The 16,518-nt window shown below is 32.9% G+C and overlaps 1 protein-coding gene across 1 annotated transcript; it reads left to right on the top strand.

Annotated features, from left to right (window-relative positions):
• Positions 1 to 310: 310 nt before the first annotated feature.
• LOC134239581 (AP-5 complex subunit beta-1-like) lies at positions 311 to 14,778 on the top strand. Its single transcript, XM_062721748.1, has 24 exons — positions 311 to 539; positions 690 to 784; positions 998 to 1,124; positions 1,254 to 1,385; positions 1,624 to 1,736; positions 2,013 to 2,043; positions 2,268 to 2,423; positions 2,523 to 2,597; positions 2,818 to 2,955; positions 3,257 to 3,407; positions 6,562 to 6,715; positions 6,918 to 7,007; positions 8,520 to 8,655; positions 9,034 to 9,169; positions 10,714 to 10,820; positions 10,972 to 11,108; positions 11,285 to 11,349; positions 11,988 to 12,061; positions 12,170 to 12,242; positions 12,783 to 12,812; positions 12,930 to 12,993; positions 14,030 to 14,200; positions 14,300 to 14,397; positions 14,501 to 14,778. The coding sequence occupies exons 1-24, from the start codon at positions 432 to 434 to the stop codon at positions 14,641 to 14,643; spliced, it is 2,604 nt and encodes an 867-aa protein (XP_062577732.1). The 5' UTR covers positions 311 to 431; the 3' UTR covers positions 14,644 to 14,778.
• The last annotated feature ends 1,740 nt before the right edge of the window (positions 14,779 to 16,518 follow it).

The following is a 16,518-nucleotide window of genomic DNA, read 5'->3' as shown; positions in this document are numbered from 1 at the left end:
GCAAAACCCAAGCTGAGTTATTCAAACTGATATTGAAGCATCTCCATGTTGGATGGATTCAAGTTCAGTTAGCCATGGCAGAATTATTATTTGGATGAATTAATTAATTAACATGCGTGGATCTAGAGGGGGTGCGTGGGTCGGGACCCCCACCCCCACCCCAAACCTTTGAATTTTCGGAGTTTAAAGTATGTACTAAACCAACAAAAAGGGACCTTCATAGGTTAGAATGAAGTCAACAACAATATTCAAGTTTGAATTTGACATTGATATCTTCATGCTGCTGAATAATTAACTTGCATATATTATAATAAGAAAAAATCCTGAAAATTATGGAATTAAACGTGGACGTAGGTGAGCTTTATGGTGCTATGAGCCTTTGTTTGACACGAACGCGACTTATTCTTAGTACGAATTAACATGTTTTCAAAATGTCGGTTCTGTGGGAGGAAACGCTGACAAGAAGTAGAAAATGTATATCTTCTGGTGCCTACGATAAAATCTTCACTGACAGTTATTTTATATTTGATTTAATCAAGGTATGTGTTGTTATATTGCTTTTATTGAAATGATTTTTTTTCTCTTCCGTTCCTGAAACATGTTTGAAATACATCGATATGTAGAGAGAAAAAAAATCGTCTGCTATTGGGAAGAGCAGTTTTAAACACGTATAACTTTCCTCTTTATAGCTTTTATACAACGAATCTGTCGACGAGAAGATTAAATTGGAATTGTTGTTGTTGATAGAAGAATTCAGTCAGCATTCAGGTGTTCATACTTCAAAGTAAGCGAAAAACCATATAGCATTGAACACATGACAGTCACGTACATTTCTTCAACCACAGGGCCTCCATCGTCTGAAACCCACGGTCGGTCTTACTTCAAGAGAAGTAAGACTGACCATGGGTTTCCAATGAGAAATATTGAAGAAAATCAATGATTAAATGTATGCTTCAATGATTTAGAAAGTAATTTATTTATTACAAAATATCTTCAGTGTTGACCAGATTGTGCAATCCCTGTTGGATGTTTGTCATCAGCTGACAAAGCGAGGAAGAGAAATCAGTGTGAGCAGCCAGATCCTTACTCTTCTGACAACCATTCTGATTTTGTATGACCAACTGGTATGATTTATTCAAACAGTATTTTGTTGGTAGGTTGCAATAAAAGTTTACGTGTCGATTTTTACTTTATTGCATTTCTTTGAGAGATGCTATTAGGTATAACTTGAACATGATCATTGTAATTTACAGGATACTGAGGTATGTCAGTCTACAGTGCAGACCCTGTTAGCTACCATATCGAATGGTGTCAATGTTACAGAAAGCCGACCACTACGATCCACTGCTTGCCAGTGTCTGATACAGCTGGAAGACAGCAGACCAGTAAAGAAACTGCATTCTCTCAGCAGAACACATTCATGCCTATTTTTACATCATCGTTTTGATATTAAATATCTTATCTGTTTACTGTTAGATTAACTAACTAATTATAAATTATGAATATTGTTAAAATATTGTGATAACTGTGAAAATCTTTCATGATACACTTAAAATACTGATTTCCACATAAAGTCTTCCTTATTTGTATGATAATACTCAGAGTGACAGTGTATTGTGACAGGGGCTATTGTGGAAGGAAAAAGATTCACTGATAAAGCTGATGAGACAGGAAAGGACTAGTGTGTATGAGGATTATGTCATGCTTGTTACTCAGATGCTGCAACATGGCTTCAGGTATGACCTTCAAGGTAGTTAAAAAAAAAATTAGTAGTTTTGACGTTTAAATAGTAATAAATTAGTAATACAGATTAGAATTGATATGGTACTAAAACTACAATGAACTAAACAATTTAAAGTAACTTTAAGTTGTTTTATATAGTTCATTTTAGTTTTGTCTTTTCAGATGTTTTACATCCAGTAGAACTTTTAGAAACAGTATTGCTCCTTACTTGCTAAGTATGTACATATTTTGTAAACTCTTGATCATTACTCTCTGATTTTCTTTTGCAGCTCTACCAATGTTATTGGCACCAAAAGCAGTGTGAGTTAAAATAAATTTCATTTATTTTCATACTTATAGAAATGATTATGAGCTTAATATAATAGCTAATCTAAGTTAAGTTTTCTTGCATTCTAGAATAAAAAAAAAGGAAAATATAGATTGATATTAGCATTTCTCTCCCCTGTACAATTTTGTTTAATTTTTCTTTTTTTTTGTGAAGATATTCTGATAATTTAATATGATAAATGTTGTTTTTTATGTAGGATGTGGACAGAGTTGTCCCTCTTGATCCAGCCGAGTCCAGACAGATTGTGTCCCAGATAATGGACAATGTCTCACTATTTACCCAGGGAGGACTCTGGCACACAGTGCTGGATCTGGTCAACATCGTACAGAACTACCATGAAATATCTGCTACAGTGAGTTGTATTCAGAGGTGATCTATGCATTAAAGTTTAACTTTAATTTATCATTATACATGATATAGAGTACTGAGCAATTTGTTTTTGAATTTTCAGATTTTTAAACCCATGATGCTTCACTACATGTCCACATTTGATACAGCATTGTTACACCTGGTTGTGTTCATACAGGTGGGGATATAAAATTTTTCTGTAACCTTTTTTTTAATGAAGTAGACTTAAGGAAAATTAATTTTTCAAAATTGATGTCTTTTTAAGATTGAAGGAGGAGATGGTAAAATAAAAAAAAAAGAATGTATCAATAAGATATTGAAAAGATATTTAATTTGTCATCCAAAGATGGTAATAAACATTATTAACACCATTAAAAAAATGTTTGAACCTATTGTAGAGTGAGTTTGAGAAGGAAGTCCTCACTGATATAGAAGAAAAGCAGTTACAGAATAGAATACTGGCGGGACTGAATCATCCCTCCCTGACCCCGGCCCAGCGGTTATTCTACTGTCACTGGATAGAGTCCTTATCACACGTAAATAAAAACCAGTCAAAATAATTTACCTGGTACTTTTTCTCAAAACATCAAGTTGTAGTTACATATTCATATTTTTCATTTGATTGACTCATGCTTTCTATAAATTTTACTGAGATTTATTTAGATCATTCAAAATCTCTTGCATACTTTAATGAAATTAGTTAATTTTGTTAAAATCATTAAGAAATCATCATAAAACAAAACTCTTAGATTTGGGTTAGATTAAAGAAATTTATCAATACCCAATACCCCAAAAATCTAATTTCTATAGATTGCTAACACATTACATTTCCTGCAGGTATCCCTAGAGAATTCTGAGGAGTGTGTAGGAATCCAAGACAATCAGCAGCTGGTCTTCTTCCCCAGTGTGTTTGATCCTATTGACTGTCAACTGGCCAAACTAGGGCTTCTTAATTTCTGTTTTCCTTCCCTGATCAAAGAGGACAATGGTAAGTTTAAAATGACTAGGCAGCAAGTCAGTGAATGGAGATTTGATTTTTGCATAAAATTAATGGCATTTTTTAAAAATCTTTTTCTCAAGAACCACTGGGCCAGGAAGGATGAAACTCATGTGGAATCATCCTCAGGTAGTGTAGATTCAAGTTTATTCAAATCATGACCCCCAGGGCTAGGGTGGGGCCAAAATGGCCGACCAAAGTTTTACATAGGAATATACAGTTAATTCTCGATAAACTGCCAACTTTTGTAATTTAGAAATCATGGCGGTATAACGAATTTGGCGATGAATTGAATTTAGAAATCATGGCGGTATAACGAATTTGGCGATGAATTGAATTTCCCAACTTTTAGGAAATAGGAAGTAGAGTTACCGTTCCTAGAAATACCATTTAGCGTTTCTATTCTTATTATCACATATACATAAAAATATTATATTTATAAATTTGAAAATAATTTAGGTAATTTTTTATTTACAATTTCGCTAAAATAAAATGTGCATTTTTGCATTGATTAAATCAGAGACCATCAGAATAATATCGTTATCGGCGTAATTTAATAACGACCGCTTTCGTGGCGAAGCCATAACTAAATGATTTTTATTAAACAGAAAACAAAATTATTATTACACTTCATGTTAAATTATTGTTTATTTAATTCTTCTTTAATTATTTAATTGCATATACATTGTCTGACTTTGCATGCTTTACCACATGGATAGCGTCAACCAATTAGACGCGCTTCACTGCGCACATATGGCGGTATATCGAGAAAACACTTAAAATGGACGTTTGTAAAAAAAATATGCTTTTTATCAGGAAAAACGTTCTTGGGAAATCATGGCGGTATTGCGAAAATGGCGATGAATCGAATGGCGATAATTTGAGAATTGACTGTATAGGAAAAATCTTTAATCATCTTCTCAAGAACCATTGAGACAGGAAAGATGAAACTCAGGTGAAATTATCCTCAGGTAGTGTAGATTCAAATTTGTTCAAATCATGACCTCCGGGGCTAGGGTGGGGCCAAAATGGCCGACCAAAGTTTTACATAGGGATATATAGGAAAACCTTTTAAAATCTTTTTTTCAAGTAATTCAAAGCCATGATTAGGCCAGATAGAATTAATCTTCTCAAAAATGTCCATTTTAATTTTTGGGTGTTAATAAAAGAATTTTCATGTATTTTTATTCAGCAAGAATTTAGGTCAAAGTTTAAGAGTTATCTCCCGTCTGTATTAAAAGTTGTGTGTTGCTATTTATAGCAAAAGAGCCATGTGAAGAGTGGAGAAAAATCAGCAATAAAAGCAGTTTAAATATTGAAGGAAGAGATAATTTGTCAGTATAGAGAAGACAGAGAAGAATAAATAGCATAAACACGTCTAGATACTGTAACCACCACTGGCATGAGCAATTTTTAATGAGATTTTAACTAACTAAAATACACGAGGAAAATGACACCTGATCAAGTTTTAACGATCTCCAGCTGTGTGTGATTTTACTTTGAAGAAAAAAAAACATCGTTGGCAGACTTTTGAGAATGTTAAGTGCTAAGGAAATGTTAACTCTTAAAACTGTTCAGACCTAGGTTTTTCATTAGAATATTTCATGGATTTTGCAAATATGACCTATTTTAATGTCGAAATTATGTCAAGTCTCAAGAACAATCAAAATTTTGAGGAAGGTGGAAATCTATAATATTTTACACAAAACAGAAGGATTTGATGGTAAAACTAAAAGGTATTTGGGGAAAGGCCAATGAAAAGTCATGCATACACATTAGTGGTGTGCCGTATATGTGTACTTGATAATTTGTTAATTAACTATGAATTTTTATTTTTTTTTTAAAGCAAGAATTTTCTTTAAATATTTGAAATATGAAAAGAAAATCTGTTCATATTGGCAATAACATAATGAAAAAAAATGTGTACGAAGAGTCCATGTTTCATTGATACTTATACATTTTAACAATTATAAAAAATAAAAAATAAAATCCGCCCACCCGCCGCAATTTTTTAGCAAATTAGGATGAGAATCTAAAGATTAATTTTATGTGGCCTTAGTGATATTTTTCTATTTAAATGTAATCATCCTCAGGTAGTGTAGATTCTAGTTTGTTCAAATCATGACCCCCCCCCCTCCCCCCAAGTAAACTTTCAGTTCTGATCTGATATGTGCGTTTTCCTAGCCGATGTGCTCAGGTGAGTGCTGTGGCCCCTGGGCCTGTAGTTTCAATAGTTGGAGTTACATAGGTGAAGGAAACCAATTCCTCAGTTTAGCTGAGATGAAATAAATAAAGTAATAAGGACATATTAATCAGTTCAGATGTACATGTACTTACAGTGGATATTCTCTTGAAAAACAAATACAGTATTGTTGATAAACTTGGTACATAATAGTTAAATGAAATTATTATACCTCTACTGATTTTTCACTATATAAGAATAAATCAATATATTTTGCTGATTTCCTGAAAATCACCACAAAAAGACTGATTCCCTGCAGAAAGGTGTGTCAGTTTGATGAACTGATACACACCTATTCGGAACACCTAGCAATTTCTTTTAATCGTATGAAAAGTACCGATGTGTTCCAAAAAATCATGAATATTCATAATGCAGCTGTTATAAGGAGGCAGGGCCTAATTTATATGGGAAAATGTAACTTGTTATTGTGACGTCATCCTTGTAAACTAATGTGCACTGAGAGCTATCCACAGATCACGTAACTTTGTAACCGTGGAAATTGTTTATAAAACAAAAAAAGTTTCTTGTAGATACAAGTATTTTGTATCTAATTGATTTTATTGAATTTATTTATTTTATTTACAATCTAAGTAATTAATATTTCCTTTATTTTCACTTCCTTTATAATTGCACTGTTTGAATAAGAATTGCAGTTACTGGCTTTGAAAATGTTTAATTTTTGTATCGGTGTACCAGTAATAAAACAGTTAAAGTATATCATTGAGGGAGTCAGCAAGATTCCAGCTCCCCTCGAGCAAGCCTATTTCCCTCAGCGCAAGCGCCTCGGGAAATAGACTTGCTTTTGGGGAACTGGAATCTTGCTGACTCCCTCAATGATATACTTTAATTGTATAATGATTGTTTTGTTACATTACAAAGGTTGCTAAATGTATTTGTTTGTAGGCCAGGCTGCTGCCATGCTGCTAGCTGGCGTAGGATATCTACATAAGATGGTGTGGCATACAGGAAGTCAGCGAGCGGCCAGAGCTCTGTTCCGAGCTTTGTTTTCTATGTATCGACGTCACTGTAGCAAGTCTTTCTCTCAAGATATAAACAGGTCATTTCTATGTACATAGAAATTTCAGATTTACACTTACCTTGGAAATTTATAAAACTAGATTTTGTATTTCAGCTGAAGTTTGAAATGATATTAAAGAATATTAAATTTCTTTCTTAATTTAGGGTAGTTTGCATCATAGAATATATTTATTGCTTAAATAATAAAACAGTTATGTATGTGTAGACTTTGGTATTTGCAGGTTTTTGAGAGGTTTGATATCAGGATTTCCATTCTTCATTCCTCTGGCTCTGGATTTCATAGAGAGTCTAAGGGAGATGACCCCTGACAGGTAAGGAATCAGAGGTTATGAGTATTAAAGTAATTAACTCACCTGAGCTGAAAGCTCAAGTGAGCTTTTCTGATCACATTTTGTCCGGCGTCCGTCTGTCCGTCCGTCTGTCTGTCCGTCTGTCTGTCTGTAAACTTTTCACATTTTCGACTTCTTCTTAAGAACCGCTGGGCCAATTTCAACCAAACTTGCCACAAAGTATCCTTGGGTGAAGGGTATTCAAGTTTGTTCAAATAAAGGGCCACGCCCTCATTCAAGGGGAGATAATTGGGAATAAATGAAAATTTGGTGGCATAATTTAAAAATCTTCTTCTAAAGAACCACTGTGCCAGGAAAGATGAAACTTATGGAGAAACATCCTCAGGTAGTGTAGATTCAAGTTTGTTCAAATCATGACCCCCGGGGGTAGGGCGGGGCCAAAATGGCCGACCAAAGTTTTACATAGGGATATATAGGAAAATTCTTTAAAAATCTTCTTCTCAAGCATGACACAGCCATAATTGATCATATTTACATGGAAGCATGCTCAGGTAGTGTAGATTCAAATTTGTTCAAATTTGGGTGTAGGGCGGGGCCAAAATGGCCGACCAAAGCTTTATATAGAAATATATAGGAAAATTCTTTAAAAATCTTCTTCTCAAGAATGACAAAGCCAAAATTCATCATATATATATATGGAAGCATGCTCAGGTAGTGCAGTTTTAAGTTTGTTCAAATCATGACCCCCCGGGGATAGGACGGGGCCAAAATAGCCGACCAAAGTTTTACATAGAAATATATAAGAAATTTCTTTAAAAATCTTCTTCTTAAGTATGACAAAGCCATAATTGATCATATTTATATGGAAGCATGCTCAGGTAGTGCAGATTCAAGATTGTTCAAATCATGACCCCCCGGGGGTAGGGCAGGGCCAAAATGGCCGACCAAAGTTTTACATAGAAATTTATTGGAAAATTCTTTAAAAATCTTCATCTCAAGAATGACAAAGCCATAATTCATCATATATATATATGGAAGCATGCTCAGGTAGTGTGGATTCAAGTTTGTTCAAATCATGACCCCCGGGGGTAAGGCGGGGCCAAAATGGCCGACCAAAGTTTTCAAAGATATATATAGGAAAATTCTTTAAAAATTATTTTCTAAAAAATAGCAAATCCATGATTGGTCATGGGACTACTTTTGGATTTAAACTTTACAATAAAAAACCATTTTCTACTTTTTCCTACCCTTAGTGCTCAGGTGAGCGATGTGGCCCATGGGCCTCTTGTTTTACTGTTGTCACATCTAATTTGTTGGTTAAGAAATGTTGAACACTTTGTGTTGTATATTATTGTAAAGATTTCCATATAAACTTGCTACAGTGTACTAATAATTATACATATTAATTATTTTTTGCTTTAATGAATTTAAACTTTGAATCAGTCAGTTAATTGAACTAAGTTTGTGCCAGGATCTTGATTCAAAGTTTTATTTAAAGCACACTATTGGTTCTACATAGTTTATTTTTCCTAGCCCTGTCTACTTGGAAATCCTTCGTCTCCTGCATCATCAGGTGATTAGTACTCCACAACAGCAGGCAGCTCAGTACTGCTATTTCTACCTCCAGGTTCTGAAGAGGGCATCACTGCAACCAGAAATCCCACCACAGGTAAAAATAACTTGAACCTTCTAATGATTCACTGTCATGTGTCTATGTGATGTCATAACCCCTATTACTTAATGTCTATTTCTGTGAAATCACTTAATTTTTGTTTGGGTTTAATTTTTGTTGTTTTCGAGGTATGAGGAGACCCTAAAATTAATGACCACCGTAAAGGTATAATTTCATATGCATTACTACTAAACATTTTCTAACCATGAAATTAAATCCCCACAAACCAATGTTTTTTCCTCAAACCTTTGCAAATTTGATCCCACAAAAATATGCGATTTTACAATATGCATTCATGTATAACTTTCCGACACAAATGAACAATAATCTTTGTTCTTTTATAGTGATTATCATGCAGTACATTGTGTGTTGTAGGGCACTGTCCGGTTCCTGACATATTTAGCAGAAAATTCTCTGAGTGTTGATGAAGGAAGTTGGAGATTAGGAATTGCTATACTTTCAGTCTGTCAGAATATCTTGGTTTGTCATGGAACCAGGGACTTGTATGTTGGTAAGTAATTACTCTCTCTGGCTTATAGTAAGTAATTGCACTGTGTAGTCACTCTCTCTCTCGATAGGCAAATACGCTTCGATTATTCTGCACTAAGTTTCAGTGTTATACAGGCTTACATTATAAATTTTGTTGTTAAAATTGAAATATTTCATTCAGAAGAGAACAGCTTTTGCGAAAAGTAGGCATGAAATGAGCTAATTAAAGTCAGATTGCGGGTATTAAATTTGAGCATGATTAGGGTAAAGTAAATTTTTGACTAGGGTAAAGATATTCTGAGCTCTTTTGGTGACTAGGGTAAAGTAAGTGTTAAATGTCTTTTGCCTTGTTACAGGACCTAAAGGATCCTATTTTGTATTTACACATTTTGCAATTTCCAGATACCCTGTCCACAGATTTATATTGTTTGTAGTTTTCAGTGATAGATCACTGTTCGTTATCTTCACCTTTTACATTGAGCATGAGACTCAACACACTCTCAACCGACTGCAATGGCAAGGTACTACTTTTTGCAGTTAGTTTATAATCCTCTGTATATCTTGAACATAATATAATAAAAAATGAGTAGGAAAAACGGCGCTTAATAATTTATTTATATCCATGTACTCAGCAGGTTTATTCAACTTTTTTAATCGAGATACATGTACGTGAACCGATTAATTTTGCTTTGATGTTTTCTATGCAGGGTACCAACGTTGAACTTTAGAAAGTTTTTGTGTACGCCTAGCTACGCCCTGGAGAATATTATAATTACATTTGAACACTATGTAATTATGAAACAGAAAATAATAACATATATACTATTCAACATTGGATACTTTTGTGTATGCAAACTGTTTTAAAAAAATCGGTATATATGTTTTCTTTGTGGAAGCAGAAATTTTTAGATATTTTCCAGAAATCCTTTCTTAACTTTATTAAATGTATATTGCATTTGTTCTGTGTACAGTTGGTTCTTTTTAAGCTTTACCCTAATCAATGGCAAAACTTCGTGAGTTTTGAATTACGCAGAGCTGAATGCTGTTTTTTTCTGAGCAAGGAAAACTGATGCTGCAAAACAAAATGGTACTAAACAAAGTAGGGGTTTTTATTAAAATTTACTGATATTTATTCATGGATATTTGAAGCGTAAACTAGGGTAACGCACTTTACCCTAGTCCGTTTCAGGTGTAGTAGGCAGAGTTTTGCTCCAGACTTAGATGTAAGAAAATCCCTTATGCTTACTAGGTAACATGTTCATATACTCTTTCAGGATATTAAAAATGTCTGTAATGTACATATACTATTGAATATAAAAATAAGTCTTTCTTAATCTTTTGCATCTGTACCTTTTTAAGCATGCATAGTTTTGACCTTTGAAAACACTGTAAGCCATATGATGTTTATGAAGAAGTGAACATTTCAGTTATACAAATCTTAAATGTTTAAGACATAGGTCACTAATACATGTACAGATCTTGAATGTTTAAGACTTTATTAGGTCACTAATACAGATATTTAATTTTTAAGACATAGGTCACTAATACAGATCTTAAATATTTAAGACATAGGCGACTTGCTGTTTTATATGATGACTCACTACAAGGACACTGATGTAAAAGATAAAGCCAGATTTTATTATATGTTGATCACCTCATGTACAGATGAAAAGGCAAGTGGAATTGAGCATTAGACCAATTTTCTTTGTTTATTTTTAAACAAAATGAAATGACATCTCCAGGTATTCTGATAATTTTTAAGTAGTTGGATAAAAAAATGTCTTTCAAGCTTGAAAAATGTACTTTACAAAAATATGTTTTCAGATATGCATGATTATACAACCTACCACAGACTCTCAGTTTTTTCATCATGAAGCCATTTCTAATTTACTTCCAAATAACAAGGCCAGGGGTCACAGCTATGTTAAAGAGCTTGATAAGTCTATTTTCCATTTAGAAAAGTAAGTAATTTAACTACTATTAAAAGATATAAGATTTACAATAAATATTTTTGGGGGTTTATAGGTATGGCAGCATTGGCTATATGAAACAGGATTTATCTAACTGATAAATTGTCTTGTTGGAAATTTTAAAACAAAAGAAAAGCTGATTATGAAACATTTGAATATGTTTGCAGATTAAAGGTTCAACCAGAAACTTTTCCAGATACTGATGATAAAGATTCAGATAATGAAAGTAATTGTAAGTACCTATTTTTTGGTCATTTCCTTATTAATATGAGAACTAATTGCTCTGTATGAACAATTAATTGTCAATGAATAAAGCAACTAGTTCTTTAAGTTTTCAATTAAGTATTTAAATCAGAGGGTTTATATTTAATTTTATCCCATATTTACCCCTTTTTCTCTTGGATATGACTCATTGGATATTTTTTTTATATCCCACAGTTGTGACTTCACAATGGGTTTTATGTTAGAATGATGCAGTAAGATGAAGCAGAGTCTTATTTAAAAAAAGTGTGAAACATTGATAGAGATGTATAAATCATGGGATAAAAAGAATCTCCCATGATTTGTAGTTGTAGGCCCTGGGATAAAATTTTATAACTCGCTGGATAAAAATTGTATGTAACTACAAATCATGGGAGTTAATATAAGTTTGAGTTTTGTGTCAAATGGTCCACTTTTAGTAAAGTCATTGCTCTTGGAGTTTGAATGTTCTGGACTTTTCCAAGATAAAAATTTTTAAAAAGGCAATATAATATGTTAATGTTTAGTACTGATATGCTCCTGTTTTAAAATAAAAGTTATGTAAAATGATCATTTCAATAAAATTGATTTTTTTTTTTTTTTGAAATCCTAAACTTTGACCTATTTCAGGTGATCTTAAGGCTTACTACAATACTCTAAGGAAGAACAAAACTGTATTGAAAACTGTCCACAGAATATCACTGGTATGCAATGCTAAAAATTACTCACTTTAAAGAAGTTAAATGCAGCTACTTCCAATTAAATTGGTGTGTATTATCATGAAGATTTGAATATTGGTTTTTATTTTTTAGATTGAAGGACCTGCAGAAGTCCTGGCAATGTGTATATACTATGAAGATGATTCCAGCTATCACCCTTTAAAAGGTTTATTTTAAGAACTACAGTATAAGATTTACACAAACCATTTTCTGCTGTAAAATCAGTCAAAGAGAGTAGTAAATAAATTAATCTGAATTTGAGGAATCCCAGAAAAGAGCTAGGTATATTAATATAAAAAAAACTATTGTCTGTCTATGGACCACTTCATCAGTCAATATCAGATATTGAAAGATGGTAGAGAATTCCTGCTATTGTTGTTGCTCCCCCCCCCCCCCCATTTGAGGGTCTGTTAAATTAAGAGTAGTCACTGTAATGGAATTTTTCATAAAACATGCATTTGATTTGTCCTATAGTAAAAGTCTTAAAGAATTTGTGTATTAAACTCCTATTAAGTTCTATCAATATGTATTCACATGTATATATCTGGATTCAAGGTTATGCTCCATTTGAAATGTTTAAAAATATGAATTGTTTTTCATTTCCATCAAGTATATATCAGTAAATTTTATTGTTGAAACAAGATTAATTGATCAATGTACCTATATTTGTATATATTTTTGTATTTTTCACTTTTTTTTCTTACAGAAGTAAGATTTCCAAGAATGACTAAACAAGGTAAAGCAGCTAGTTACATATTAATAGTCTAGTATAAAGGAAAAAAATAGTAAAAAGTAAAATATCTACAAAGATTGATATCATTAACTTAATTGATTATTTTTTATTTTCTTACAGTGGAATATGAATTTGATCTTGATATCACTCCTATAGTTCCTTTGTCAACAAAGATAGTCACAAGGTGAATTTTGCTGTGTTTCTTTAAAGTTAAAGATTAAAGTTGATCATATTATATACGGAAAATTGTCAAATTTCCAATATTTTTGTAGAAAAGGCGAATTGGAATATCAGCAATGCATTTTCTAATTGCAAATTGATCAGCAAATATATTTTTGGTTAAAAACAATAGGCATTCAGAGAAATTGTCATGATTTTTATACTTATTTGGTATTTTTTGTCTTCTGTTTCCGACATGTATTCTATAATACATAGTGTAAAAGGCTTTTGCTATCATTGCAAGGCACCACAAAACACTTCTTATTTCATATCATGCTAATACACATTGGTATCTAAGGCTAGATTCAAGAAAATCTTATTTCCCTAAAACGGTATTTATTTGTTTTCCTTTTATAGGGTACAAATGTCAACTTTTATAAGACTTTTCTAAGACTTCCAAAAACCTTGAATCTTATAAAGATGAATAAAATGAAAATTGTTGCATGAAAAAATTTCATTTTCAAGCTTAATTTTGATGCATTTCAATTTAGATATTAATTTTTGGAGTTATTCTTCCTTGCTGAGGATCGGATATCCTCAAAGTTTTTAAAGATATATATTTTTTAAAAATCATTTTCTTAGTAGTGGAATATGAATTTGATTTAAACTTTACATCAAAAGCCATAGTTCCTTTGTCAACAAAGATAGTCACAAGGTGAATTTTGCTGTGTTTATTGTCTCAGGTTTCATGTGCTCGCCATTAGTATTTTCATACAGTTGAACTTTGGTATCTCGAACATGGATTATCTTGAATACCATGGATATGTCAGTCATTTTGAAGTCCTAACTACTTATTCCTTAAGTATTTTATCCTGGATATCTCAAATCCTCTGTTATCTGGAAGTTTTTTTCTCAGTCCCTTCTAGTTCAAGATAACAAGGTTTGACTGTATATTGCATAATAGTGAAGACATCATAAATTGATCTCTCTCCGAAAGTTTGTAATTTTACATACAAGTGTATATACCTGTACATATCTTTCTTATCACCATCCCATTATAGGTGTGAGTTTGTAGACAGAGACCAGACATTCCGTTGCCGGTTGACAGACACTGCCGTAGCTATAGAAGACCTCTTTATTCCTCTTCCGCTAGAGATTACCTCTCCTACTGATAAAGACAAGGATTTCCAAACTCTCTGGGACTGGCTGGCAGAGGACAGCAAACAAGATGGGTAGGTGTTGTAACATCAAAAAAATGTGAGAATTCAAGCAAATCATCGTAGGAAATTGTTGTTTATAAATTCAATGCATAGCTGTTATTTTTTGTTTAGCTCTACCTGTTTAGAGTCTGTGATCACAGTGCAGAAATCCCTGTTAGAATTTACATCCTCTGTAAAACCTTGTCTGAGAGCCTGCCAAATCTCAGCTGGTAAGACAGCTTCTTATTTACTAAAAAAGACAGGCAGCATTTATAATCAGATTCTTATTAATCTGAGATATTTTTGAAGCATGCTTTGATTTGTACATATCAGGTGCTGGCATTGTAAAATATGGAGTGTTTCTACCTCCCACTTATCATCTTCTGATGAGAGTGACACCACAGCGAGATTACGTTGTTCTGAGGTTAATCACAGACTTCTACCAGAGTTTGCTGTATATTAAAGAACTGTTTTGATGACTGAGGAAGTGATTAATTCTTTTCTGAAAGATGTTTGAAAGTATTTCTGTACATATTATTTATACTTAATGCAGAATTACACCAATAAAATGATTGCAGAGGACCTTCAAGGTGATCTGTAATGAAATGGACTATGCTGTTAAAATTCTTTTTTTTCTTTTCATTTTTTACTAGATCATTAATAATAGGGGGATAGCAAAGGGGAAGAACCTCTTAAATGTTCCAGAATTCATAAATGTTAAAATAGTTGAATTTACACTTTTCAAAAGTACTGTTCCCTGAGGCCATCTTTGGGGGAAAACCAATAGAATCTTCACAGAAACCTTTCAGGTTTTTAACTTTAATAATTGACTGAAAAAAAATCTGAGTTGACTTACCTTTGTTTATTATTACACCCCTCACTTCTTATACCTTGAAAAGCCAAGAGATATATTATAGTGATGGGGATGTCCTTCCTACTGTCTGTTTGACCGTTATGCCTTGGGGAAGCCATTTGTTATCCTCCTATACCACCGATTGAAATTTATAAAGACTTTCATAGATTCTTTGTTACATTGTGCCATTGTGATCTCCTATTTGACTTCTGAATGGACACAATTCTTGGTTTATCATAACAAAACATGGACACTGCCATTCTTTCTATAATATTGAGGGATATTCATCTCTTATCTGCAACATATCCTAAACCACTGAATAAAATTTAATGATACTTTCCCAGATTCTTTATTACAAAGCGTTATTTTGCACTTTCTGTTTAACTTTTCATCTGACACTTATTCCAAGTTGCCCATAGCTTAACACGGACTATGTGGGAGGTGGAGGACAGACAGACACCCATCACTATATATTTTAAGATTTTAAAAACATTCTGTTTGTCTCAATTGTATACAAATTAAGAAGCAACAGTAGTTATTTAATAATTTTAAGATTTCAAAATTAACATGAATTGTATCAAATTGAGTCAAATGGGATGGGGAGGGGGTATCATTTTGTGAGCTTAGTGCTCACAGTACGTCTATTTTTCTGTTTAGGTTTATCTTAATAGGATTTAACATTTTTAAAACATTTTTGTAGTGCTATGTTATGTTATACACCCTGATATACCTTTAAACTAGAGGCATTGTGAGTAATGCGCATATAAATGATACAGCCACCTCCCTTAGTCCACGTTTTGCTCTGGGAGACCGAAATAAGTGTCACACCAAAAAGTAAAATGGAAGGTGGACAATGGCATTATGCAATAAAGGATCTGTGAAAGTATCAATAAATTTCATTCAGTAATATAGGAGGAGTTGCGGATAAGACATCCTTCAATATTATAGAAAGAATGACCGTGTCCATGTTTTGCTCAGAGAAACCTAAATTATGTGTCCTATCAAAAGGTAGAAAAGGAGGTCACAATGGCACTATGATACAGATATTCTGTGAAAGTTTCATTAAATTTCATTCAGTGGTATATGAGAGTTGCGGATAAGAGATGGGTACCCAGGAACGTAACAGAAAGACCTACGGATAGACGGACATCCCAATCATAATATACCCTCTCACTTTTCAGGCGGGGATATAATATTAAAACCACGCATTCCCTTGTACTTTCTGTATTTTAGCACACACTCGGCAATAGTCTACTTGTTTACATGAATGGCACTATGGTACAAAGATTCTGTGAAAATTTCATTAAATTTCATTCAATGGTATATGAGGAGTTGCGGATCTTATTTCGGAATGATAAATGATTTATCTGTGACATGCAAAATAATAGTTAAGATTTTAACACATCTTGAACCCTCATTAACCCCATAAAACTTATTTAAAGCAAATATGTCATTTATGATTTAGGTGTTCGTTAAATACACTTAGCCTTATTTATGA

The sequence above is a fragment of the Saccostrea cucullata genome, unplaced genomic scaffold, assembly GCF_032062105.1.
Source record: "Saccostrea cucullata isolate Sc308-1 unplaced genomic scaffold, CSIRO_AGI_Scuc_v1 ctg80, whole genome shotgun sequence".
NCBI classification, from domain to species: Eukaryota; Metazoa; Mollusca; class Bivalvia; order Ostreida; family Ostreidae; genus Saccostrea; species Saccostrea cuccullata.
This window is presented reverse-complemented; position numbering and strand designations above follow the sequence as displayed.

Excerpts from the sequence above, each read along its gene's own strand:
- LOC134239581 (XM_062721748.1), top strand. The coding sequence starts at position 432 with ATGTCGGTTCTGTGGGAGGAAACGCTGACAAGAAGTAGAAAATGTATA. Across the intron at positions 785-997 it reads TCAGGTGTTCATACTTCAAA|TGTTGACCAGATTGTGCAAT; the intron begins GTAAGCGAAAAA and ends AAATATCTTCAG. Across the intron at positions 8,656-9,033 it reads AACCAGAAATCCCACCACAG|GGCACTGTCCGGTTCCTGAC; the intron begins GTAAAAATAACT and ends TGTGTGTTGTAG.